Source organism: Daktulosphaira vitifoliae, unplaced genomic scaffold, assembly GCF_025091365.1.
Source record: "Daktulosphaira vitifoliae isolate Bord-2020 unplaced genomic scaffold, ASM2509136v1 Scaffold_1, whole genome shotgun sequence".
In the NCBI taxonomy this organism is placed as follows: Eukaryota; Metazoa; Arthropoda; class Insecta; order Hemiptera; family Phylloxeridae; genus Daktulosphaira; species Daktulosphaira vitifoliae.
The window spans coordinates 21,736,243-21,747,889 of record NW_026099572.1 but is presented as its reverse complement, the minus strand read 5'-3'; the positions used below and the strand labels follow the sequence as shown (position 1 = coordinate 21,747,889).

The 11,647-nt window shown below is 25.5% G+C and overlaps 2 protein-coding genes across 5 annotated transcripts in view; one reads left to right on the top strand and one right to left on the bottom strand.

Moving 5' to 3' along the window:
• Positions 1-1,375: 1,375 nt before the first annotated feature.
• Positions 1,376-5,928, bottom strand: LOC126906110 (brahma-associated protein of 60 kDa). 2 transcript variants are annotated; one of them, XM_050686406.1, is made up of 10 exons: positions 5,815-5,928; positions 5,324-5,526; positions 4,925-5,108; positions 3,660-3,827; positions 3,034-3,162; positions 2,801-2,974; positions 2,283-2,428; positions 2,088-2,208; positions 1,892-2,029; positions 1,376-1,616 (listed from the first exon to the last, which is right to left on the bottom strand). In XM_050686406.1, exons 2-10 carry the CDS (start codon positions 5,521-5,523, stop codon positions 1,461-1,463), a joined length of 1,416 nt encoding a protein of 471 aa, XP_050542363.1. In that variant the 5' UTR covers positions 5,524-5,526; positions 5,815-5,928; the 3' UTR covers positions 1,376-1,460. The 2 variants fall into 2 exon arrangements, with proteins under 2 accessions (XP_050542363.1, XP_050542354.1); XM_050686397.1 differs by lacking the exon at positions 5,815-5,928 and adding an exon at positions 5,599-5,808.
• A 154-nt stretch (positions 5,929-6,082) lies between these two features.
• The window catches only part of LOC126906093 (mediator of RNA polymerase II transcription subunit 17), an 8,929-nt gene continuing 3,364 nt past the window's right edge, over positions 6,083-11,647 (top strand). Inside the window, exons 1-8 of one of the 3 annotated variants that reach the window (XM_050686371.1) lie at positions 6,083-6,261; positions 6,645-6,759; positions 6,832-7,008; positions 7,080-7,215; positions 7,466-7,646; positions 9,375-9,578; positions 9,638-9,843; positions 10,140-10,399. In XM_050686371.1, coding sequence (XP_050542328.1) covers positions 6,665-6,759; positions 6,832-7,008; positions 7,080-7,215; positions 7,466-7,646; positions 9,375-9,578; positions 9,638-9,843; positions 10,140-10,399 — 1,259 coding nt within the window. In that variant the 5' untranslated portion in view covers positions 6,083-6,261; positions 6,645-6,664. Of the gene's footprint in view, positions 6,287-6,340; positions 6,535-6,644; positions 6,760-6,831; positions 7,009-7,079; positions 7,216-7,465; positions 7,647-9,374; positions 9,579-9,637; positions 9,844-10,139; positions 10,400-11,647 lie in introns of those variants that run through there. The other 2 variants (XM_050686380.1, XM_050686383.1) reach the window with 2 other exon arrangements.

The window sequence follows — 11,647 nt, the reverse complement described above, 5'->3', positions numbered from 1 at the left end:
TAAATTTTAGGGAGTATAGAAGGTTGAAAATTCTCCATATAAACTGCTTTAATTATGATTATTATCGAAAAATGTATCCATTTTTGTTCCCATCAACATACTTGAATAGAATTAAGAGTCGATCAATCACAGGTATATAAAAATAAATTATATATGTTTTGTCTATTTTATTTTATAATATATTTACGGGATCAATCAGTCGCCACCTTAGCAGTGATCAAAAACTAAGATAAAATGGACTATACACAACAAAGCTTTATCAGGCGATCCGGTTTTGTTATACATTTCCTGAAGAAGTTAAAATTTTGAAGAAACAGTGCACTCTACTATATTACATGTATTTTTATGAGTTTGTCACCAAATCTCACTGTTAACCAAATATTCCCTCCTCTACAAAATTTCTATTATAAAATCTGATCGCACTCCCTATTCTGACAACCTTATTTAATAACTAAATACTATTGAAAAACATTTGTTTTTGAAAACAATTAGACGAATCGACCGTTTTAGATAATCAATTTGTTCTATAGGATTTACTTGATAGTGCCCCCCACTGTCGCTGATGTTCATATAGGTTGTTTGCTATTTATTCTCAGATGTGTGATGACATGGATACTTAGAAACAGTGACATACGCTTTGCTACTCTACTGGCTACCTCACCATAATAAGGTTGTGTCAGAACAACAGCCTGTGTAAAAATCTGTTAAATTGCAAAGTGAAACAACCCCAAATATTTGAGATAGAGCTAAGGAAATAATGATGAATAATAATGTCACTATATGCTTAGTTTTACATTCCCACACTAAAAATAGATATTATTTGGAAAATATGTCTCCTCACCTTATGACAAATAATACTATAGGTATTAAATACAATTAATAACTCAGTAGAAATACATTCTTGCATACCAAATAATTTTAGGTATATTAATTTTATTATGTTTTTTTTTTAAGAATAAATTCTTTATAAGTTGTTTTTATTAAATTAACTGATAAATTTTCAAACTAATTAACTTTTCATATTCAAATTATAAATATATAAGCAAAAATACTGAACAGTACTGACTTTTGTCAATCCTAGTTGTTATTGCTCAATTTCCAAACTTATTGGTTCTAAAAGGATTCTAAATATTAAAAAAATTAACAACATAATTATAGGGAATAATGTCTTTAATTATACATAATAATAAGAATCAAAATATTAATATTTTGTACACATTTTAAATAACATAATAATTTCAAATAAAAAATGAAATTATTTTGTATAATTATCGGTTTATCAAATTCCATTATGCTATAATATATTTCACAAAAAATTAAATATGAATTATAGTTTAATATAATATTATTATAAATACTAATTGGATATAATTATATATCTTTTAATATTGACATTGTAGTAATTACACACAATAGTTATTTTTTTTTACATAATAGTATGAAAATGATAAAAGATATACTTATGAATTACGAATACCTAATTGATGTTCAAGTTCAGCTCGCTTTTGTTGAACTTTTGAATAAAAATAACGGTTAACAGCTTCTTGAGTCCAGGGTTGATAATAAAATTCAGCTCTACGCTCCTCTTCAGGGTTTCCAACCACATCTGTCATTGTCTAAATTTATAATTCATTGTAAGATGTAAATAAAAATTATGTTACACTATTAATAACATTAAAAAGTAACTCTAAGTTAGAACATAAGTCATGTTTATGTGGAATACTATCAAGGAAGGAAGAAATGATAAAGTTGGCAATATACTAATTTACTATGTAGAAGTAATCATTATATAGTCAAACTATGTTTGAATTTTGTATTTTAATGACACAAAATTTGATTACATTAAATTTCATTATACAAGTAAAATAAATACTGTTAAAAAATAAAGTACCTTTAAATCTCGAGTCTGTGAGATAATCCACTTATAGATAAATTGCTGAGGATCTTTAGCAAAACTTAAAAAGAATTCTCTGTTTGTTTTCAGCTGGTTAATAGTTTCAACAGTTTCATGGATTTTATTATCGAGACTCTAAATAATAGAAATAGTTACTATAATTTTAAAATTTTGAAAACATTTAATATTTTACCTGTATTTCTTGTTGGCTAGCAGTGGAAAGTAAGAAATTATTCATTTGTGCTTTCAAAGTATCATCTACTTCAACATCTATATCATAGCATGCAGTTTGCTTTTGTTCAACTCCTTCAACACTACAATAAAAAAAATAAAAGAAAGAAAATTTGGTTTTGATTAAAATATATGATAAAAGTACTTTTTATTTTACCTGATTATATGATTTATTACAATAGGATCAGGGGGATGGAGTAAAGTATTAAGTCTTTGAGGAACTTCAGCAAACTTCATTCGAGAGCAATTGAAAATTTGCTCTAGATACTTATCACAATTAATATATTCTTTTTCATGTGAATCCTGCAATAAAGAAAACATTTTATCAATGAAAAACTAAATATATTTAAGAAAAAAAGGATATTTTAGTAAGAACTAAGAATATCAAAACATTGGACACATTTTATTTTCCAAACAACCATTTAATTAAAATTATGAATGTTTGAGGTAATTATTAGAAAGTGAAAGAAAGACTTTTTCGAAAAAGATTTATTGGTAATACAATATAACAGAATTAAAAAATTTAAATTGAACATATTCAACTTTTGATGAGTATATTTTATATTATAAGTTTACCCAGTCAATAATATTCATTGAAACTAACCAAATTCAGAAGCAAAAAAAAAAAAAATTGCTATAAATATTACTACATATGAGATTTTTGTAAATATTCACCTGCAATTTATGAGTTTTTATGAATTGCCACAATGCACTTATAATAACTGGTCGTGTCTGAGTATGAACACCTAACAGTCTAGCTAATCTTTGATCCAATTTAAATTGAAGTGGTTGATAGTCAAGTAATAATAAAATAGTGCAACGGACATTTTTATCTCCTGGACGTTTAACCTAGAAAATAAATATATTTTTTTTAAAAATATATAGTAAAAACATATACAATAGAATACTTGGAATCCATCAGTTTCTTGTGTAGTAGCAGTACGATGCCATTCTACTAAGTGATTGTCAGGACCATATAAATCTTTATCAAGTTCAATAACGAGGGACTTGAAAAATGATGAGAATTTTCTTTTAATCTATAACATTAACTTAAATTAAATTGATATTATAGTTATTTTTAATTTATAATAATTTCTGAAATATTTTCATAATATTTTAGACTTTTTTATATAAATGTAAAAATATTAAATATTAAATCAAGATTGCTTAAATATACATTCCCTGACTTTTTTAGACACATTTAAAAATTTTCCATAACTATCAACAGGAGCCCAGATTTGAAAACAATAATATAGTGAACTAAAATATAATTTTAAATACAGATTTTTACACAAAAAAATTATTTTGTTGTTTTAATATCTATTATTGAATTGATAATAATAACTCAGTATTAGTTATACTTATTCATTGATAATATAAATTTAAACAATAATGTTTTTTTTTATTTCAAACTCAGGTTCTAGTAAAAATTTAGGATGTTTTAATGATCTCCAAGACTATTTAAAGATACCATGATTTATTTAGTTTATTTAGTCTTATAGGAACTACATTTAATAATAACAAAATTTAATACCTTAGTAGGTTCATTTTTTGAGTCTTCCAACAAACGGCCTTCAACTCTTAATTCCCATGAAGCCACACTTCCTTCTTCATTTTCACCTGGTTCTTTAGCAGGATAAAATGTATTAGATATAAAGATACGGAGCTTTCGTTTTTGTTTCATTGGTCTTTTTAATGCTTCCTAAAAAATTAAAGCAGAATTAATATATCAATTAAATACAATTATATTGTTAATAAAGATATAAAAATTATATATTATTTGTTATATAACCTAAATTAAAAAATTTTTAAAGGTGGTATAAAACATTAAATGTTTCTTTAAATTTCTTAATAATAATACTTTTAAACATTATAAAGTCAAATACTGCTAAAATAAAAGAACTGAAAAGTTATAGTAATTAACATATTAATATAATTTATATTTTATCATTAATATACTTCATAAAAATAGTAATACTATCACACGTTTTGCATTAATTCCATCAAACTTATAATTCAAATTATAATGTAATAAGAGAAATTAGTTCTTTTGCTTACTTTTTTTGGATACTAGCAAGGATTTGAAATCTTAAGAAATTGTGTAGTATTTAATACATAGTACATTTTTTTTTTTTGCATATTTAAGAATATTTAATGAAAAATGAATATTTTATAAAAAAAGAATATATGATAATGAATTTATTTATTTATTAGAATTTCAATGTTTTTTCATGTGTATTAGTTTATTACACAAGAATTTTTTTCTAAAAAAGAGTTATTTATACAAATACACATAGGATAAAGAATGTTGTAAGAAAAAAACTGTTAAATTAAATTATCATTTTAAAAATAGGAGTTTTCATTAATAAAATTAAACATATGATTTTTTAACGCAGGAGGAATAAAAAAAAAAGTTATTTAACTACATATTACAGCAGAATTTTTTTTCCTTTACTAAAATTTAAAATTTCCAATAGTTTCTATTGAAACGAGTAGAATGTAAATCTATAAAATGTGTGCTTTACCTATTTTCAATCACTTTGTATACCTAGATAGAACACTTTTTAATTTGGAAAATAAAAGCATAAATTAATATGGTCAAAAATTGTTTATGTTTATAAAATTTTATTTTGAATTTAAGATATAGAAATTAAAATAAAATAGTATTTTTAGCATATTTCACTAATTTTGTAAAGAATATAAGAATATTTTTTTTGAGAATATTAGTACTATATATTGGCTATTTTAACATAATATTATTTTGATCCATAGTTATAATTAAAATCATTATACAATTACCTGAATATCTAATCGTTTTCTCATAATAGTAGAATCCAATTTTCTTTCAAATGCCAATAAATCCATGTATGCTTGTGATTCAGGAACAAGATCACGTACTTTCTGTGGTAATATTTTGTCAGCCAATTTTTTCTTTTTTTTACTCATCATGCTGGTTTGTACTTGCATATTATGAGGAAAATCTCTAAAAATGTTATTAAGTTGGATTATAATTGAGTAAAATAAAAATGTGTTTATATCATGAAAGATTTTACTTAATATTTTCAATAAATAAAAGGCCAATGAGATTTAAATTCTTACACCATGAACTAAAAATGAACTATAAAAATGAAAAATAGAACTCTTTCACATTTTGATGTATATTCTCAGATATTTAATTTAATATTCTAATTGTATTACCCTTTTCCCATAGGAGTTTGATTTCGAGCATCAGCTGGACGCTTTCCTGGTGTTTGTTGATTTGGTGTTATTGGACCTGTACCATGTCTCATAGGACTAAACCCTTGAGGCGGTGGTCCACGAGATCCCATTAGAGCATTTGGTGGAACACCTTGTTGCATTGGTGCTCCTTGCTGATATATACTTGGTCGTTGTTGCATTTGCTGTGAAAAAAATTTACAAATGAATATTTGCGACACTAAGCAATTAACATAAAAAATTTAATAGTATCATACGGGATAACTCTGATTTGGATATTGTCCAAATCTATTTTGAACGTTAGGGTTAGCAGGAGATGGAGGAAAATTCGACATTTTGTTAAATTACTTGAATAAAAATTAGAGTATTGACGTTTAAAAATTATTATAACTTCAGTTTACTAGTTATTTCTACATTAAATTTAAATTTTACACAACTAAGTTGTTATCAAAATAACTTTAAGCTTAACTTACTAATGAAAAAAATTATACTATATTAAAAACGTCGAGTTAAGATAACAATCTTAAAAAATATAAATTTGTTTAAATATGGTTAAGATATGATTTACTCATACGGCGAATAATATAAACCCCAAACAACAAAATCATTATCAGCCGCCATACACGCTTTACACAGCTATAACCATTCTTGAAACATGGTAATAAACTTGGTATCTAATGAATGTTTAATTCTTTTTTTTGTGAAAGATATAATGATAAATAGTTTGATAAAGTTGTCATAGCTTTTCTTATAGTAATCTTGGGTAAATTAACTGTTTTTGGTGTTCCTATTTTTTTTGTGGTAAATGTGTTACAAAACTTTATAATTTATGTACGTCAACCGGCTCTATGAATTCTATAAATTTATTTACATACTTATTAAAGATTCCTCGTAAAAACTCTAAGTGATTATAATTTACTGTGAGTCTTATTGAATCTACTATTGGTAAATTACCTAAAACTATGTGATATTCTATTATTGTATCTAACTAAAGTAATTCATTAGCAGTTATATTCTTAAATTTAACTTGTTTGTTAATGATCCAGTGCTCTTTCTCGGTTTTGTGGATTTCAGTTTAGGGGCTTGAGAGTGGTAGATCCCTTAGTAAAAATGATTGCACAGTGAATATTCCTTTATTTTTCTTTTTGGGGAGGAGGAATAAAAAATTTTAATAAACCCTAAATACTTCAATGGTAAGCCTGGGGCATATGCTTGATACTTGTGTCTGTACTGTATAACTTATACTAAACTATATGTATCTTAAGCTAACAACTAATTAACTATTTAAATTGTCAACTTATAGAAAACTTAACTAAAAATAACATGGCATATTCTACAAGTGTTAACATAAGCATTGAGACTCCCGCTGAAAATATAATCCAAGAAATTTCATATGATGGACAAGAAGTATACCAACCGTAAGTTATTTTAAAACAGTTATTAAAAAAGAAAAATTATTGTTATATAAACATTGTTTGCATAATTTTTAGGCCACTTTCTATGTCAGATAATTTATCTAAACTAGCTCAGAGGATTGATTTTAGTAAGGTAGATCAAGATGATGATAACCAGCCTGAAGCTGAAATAAAATCTGAAAATGATACTAAGGAACAACCACTAAATGCTTCAGCATCTGGATGGATTGATTCTGTTATTTCTAAATTAAAGTAATTCTCAAATGTTTTATCAAAAAAATTATTGTATTTTATATAATTTCCATGTTTGTTTATTTACATAGGCGTGCTGCTACAGAAATTTGTGTTATTTCAGATGTATTAGCTATCACAAAAGAAAAAAGATATATGATGTTAGATCCTATACAAAATGAGTTAATCGAAACAAAACCTATGGCTCAAATTTATCTTCGAAAAAAAGTATCTAAAATTTAATTTTTCTAAACATAAAATTTGCATTTTTTACTCAATTCCCGTAATTTTGAATTATATTTTAGTAAATAATCATAATTAAAATAAATCAATTTTTTATAAATAATATTGTGATAATGATATTTACAAATTCTACATTACAAAAAAATGTTCTCCTTTGGTCCTCACTCATAATTTTTAAAACTTTCTTATGCTAACAGTTTTTAATTTGATATGGTTCAAAAAAAATTTTATTTAGGCTTTGGCGAGTGCATCAAATATTATTATGTCTGCAGTAGACCGCTTAAGAAGTAGTCAAAATGAATTTTTAAGAAATAGAACAACTCCTGATTTTCATATTGAATTATTAAGACTTCGACAAAATTGGAGATTAAAAAAAGTTTCTACAGCTATTATAGGAGATTTAAGCTACAAAACTGGTAAATAATTTTCAGCTTCAATGTAAAGCTAAGGTAGTATTAATTTTATCATGATGTGTTTATTTATTTTTTTTGTCTCTGTTACTACTTTTTCTCAGCTTTCACTGAACAAATATTTTTTAATAATACGTTAAAAGATCAAAATTTGTATCTAGTTAAAGACATTACCCTTAAATATTGAAAAATATTCCTTTGTTCCTAATTAATGAGAGAAATTTCCAAAAAAAGTACAATTTTTAAAATAGGTAAATTTTGACATTTTTTTCATAAAACTGTCATAATTTTTTGTAAAATGAATGAATCAAAACAATTTCTAATATAAATAGCTTAGATATTTCCCTATCATTTAATATAAATTTTATAAGAATCAGACCTTTTACCTGCTTCAAAGTAGCAACTTTTGCATCAAAATTAAATTTTTTCAACTTCTGAAAATGTTCCGGAAATACTCTGAATTTCAAAAATATGTTAAATTAAAGCTTATGTTTCATACTATAAGTTAAAAAAAAAATTTATCCAGCTACCTTATCTTCTTAGGGCAAATGGCTGCTGGAATTGAACAAAAGATGTAATTTTTGTGTAAAAATCACCATCTATTGTGTTGTTATAATTTTTTTTCTATTAACTTGTCTATATTTTAGGTCAACAGTATAGTTAAAAATGTGGGAATAAGTACCTCACTCAACCCCCTTTTACAAAATTTTTATAAAAATTATTTAAGAGTTGGTATTAAATAATTTACAGCATTTAATGTCATTCTAATAATTATATTAAAAGGAAGGGGCTGCCCTTTCCTAAAAATAATGTTGTAACTATCATTGGCTTATAATAAATTGAGATAACAAAACACAGGACGATTTTTTAAGTAGCTACTCTTGTCCACTCGATTTCTTTAAAAATTATAATTATATTAAGAAAATTCTTTTTGGTATTTTTTAGTTTCATATATTTCTTAATTTATTAATTCTAATAATTTTTTTAAATCATCCTTTAAACTTTATAAAGGTGTTTTATAACTTTATTTTTTTTAATGATAACATACATATTTAACTAGCTTATAAAATAAAAAATTTAATTAAGAAAACTAGTTGATGACAACTTTTGACCCATTATTTCAGTAGTTATAACTAGTGATGGGAAATATCGAATAGTAACTATCGAACTATTCAATAGTCATTCAAAAAATATTCTAATAGTAGAAAAGATATTTGATAGTTACATAATATATTCGAATAGTTTATGCTAAAAATAAACTATTCGGTTGTATAAACACAATTTGAATAGTTATTCAATAGTTTAAAATATTCAAAAATGCCCATCACTAGTTATAACTATTTAAAAATATTAATTGGAGTTAAAGTGTGGGTTATGTATTTTTTATCATTAGTCTGTCACAGTATTTTTCTACTCTATGTATAAAAATGTTAATAACTTCTCAATAATTAAAAAAAAATTTTATTTTAATTATTTTGTCTGACCAGTCATTTTCTTAATTAGATCATTTTATATTTATTAGCTAGTTAATTATTTATGGGACCATTTAAAGAATAAAGTTGTTACCTTTATAAAGTTTAAAAAACTTTTTTTTTCAAATTTATTATCAATTGTAATAAATTATAGAATAAAAAAACTTTTATATAAAATAATATTTACATAACAGTTGATTATGAAATTTATTTTTATAATGTGTTACATGTTTATTTAAATAAAATAATTACGCAATTTTAGCTGGTTCTAAATTTGGTCAAAGTGGTATGTTTGAAGTGACAAAAGCAGAAGATGATACTCATCAAAATTTAGCAGGATCAAATGGTAGTCCTTCATCTTCTCCTGTACAAACTGCAGCAGTTGTAAAATCACCTTCAGCGCTTAGAGTGACAATTCCAGCTGAACTTCAAGGAGTGTCATACATTATGGTTTTATGTCAAAAAGGTTGTTAAAAATTTTAATTGTTAATTTTTCAATATTTATAACTTTTATCCTTTTTCTAGACCAAGAAAATATTTTCAATACATCTTTTAATTTATTGGGGTCTGCCCCAGCAACACCGAATCCTGATATGCATTGGCAACAAAAATTAGAAGCTGCACAAAATGTATTATTTTGCAAAGAACTGTTTAATCAACTTGCTAGGGAAGCTGTCCAATTACAAGCTACTATTCCTCATATGGTTGTTGGAAATCAAATAACAGCAACAGTATGTATATGATTTTATTTTATTTTTTTATATATAAAATTTTATGTTTTTGAATTATTTTTCTATTCAATTCAGTTCAATAATATGAAATAAAATATATTTATGTTTATTTTTGAGATATTAATTTATGATAAAAAGTAATTTCATATTTGTTAAAAACTAAATTATTATAGTTTTTCACTCATAAGAAGTTTTATTAAAACAACAAGATTTTAAAACAGTTTCCTCTAATCTTTATTCAATATTTATATGTTATTATGTATTTTAATTAATAAAAAGGAATCTATAATTTTCAGGTATTTCCTGGTATACAATTAATCATTGGCCTATGCCATAGTTCAACAGGTGGAAACTCAAATGGTGTGTTACCACCAAAAACTGATCATGATCATGTACTAGAACATTCGCTTCATCAACTTCTTAGAGAAGTTCATCATAAAAATACTCATCAACCATTCCCACATCCATCTTCAGGTCCTTTAGGACCAAGTAAACGACGGGCTGTTGCAGGACCTAATGCAGCAGATCGTTTTGATTTATTAGAAATGTCAAAAAGGTTAGTGTGCCTTTAAATTATTTTCTAAGATAAAAATATCTTTATGAATTATAATTAAAATTATTTAAATATAAATTTTAGCCTCATACTCCATAATAAAAATGTTGAGTTTAATAAATTATTTGTTGCTAATTTCTCGTTTTTGTAGATTTAATTTATTTTGAATAATTTTAATTTATATCACCATTATTGCTGAAAAAAATGATATGATTATTTAATTATATGATAATTTAAGTTATGATAGACATGGGCAATAACTGCCTATGCACTGAGACCTGTAAATCCTATATATAAATATATACATATAGGGTGTCCTATTTAGTCACCAATATATTTGTTAAAAAAGTTCTGTATCATTTTGGGTTTTAGGTTTTTGATCTCTTCTTTTTCAAGAAAAGATTTTCCCAATTGTTTATATCTTAACATGACTAGGATGTCACATTCACATATACACATAAATGAGTCTTCTTCTATTTTACACTTTTTTGAATATTGGTGGTTCTATCATCTCTTTTATATAAAGATGTTTAAGTATGTGACTGTGTCCTGTTAGTAGTCCATTGGATTGCTTATTTTATATCTAGTAATGTTATTAAGACCCCTTAGCCGTCTTGAACATTTTAGATTGTCTGGGTACTACAAGGTAACTTGATATCTTTCAAATACTAATACCTATCCTTCCTTATTTCTTGGAACTTTCTGTATAAATAAAAAACCCTTATTTTCTAGTTAAGTGGTTTATATTCCATTCTTTAAGAGTTAAATTCTCAACTGTTTTAGGGATGTTATTTTGAAAAATAGGTCTGATATAATCCAAGATACATCCAAATATTAAGTTCTGTGACATGTCCTCTATGTAACTATGGCNAGGGATGTTATTTTGAAAAATAGGTCTGATATAATCCAAGATACATCCAAATATTAAGTTCTGTGACATGTCCTCTATGTAACCATGGCTTTTTTAACACGCTTATATTAGTTTCACGTGTATGTTGTTTGTCGTTTTGTTGTAAGTTTGTAACTCCACGCGGCACGTGTTATTATGTCGCGTATGCCGTCGTCTATGACCTTGAGACTAGACCGTCGTAACGCATTCGCCCCACCTCGTTCACCATTAGCCGGCAACACTATTTTTTTCTGTATAATTTTGAGTATTTGACTGACCAACACCGCGCGTTATACGCCGCGGTGCAAAGTCCAGCAAGTGCCGCACGGCCGACGACGTACCGCCGCTAATGATACCGTAGT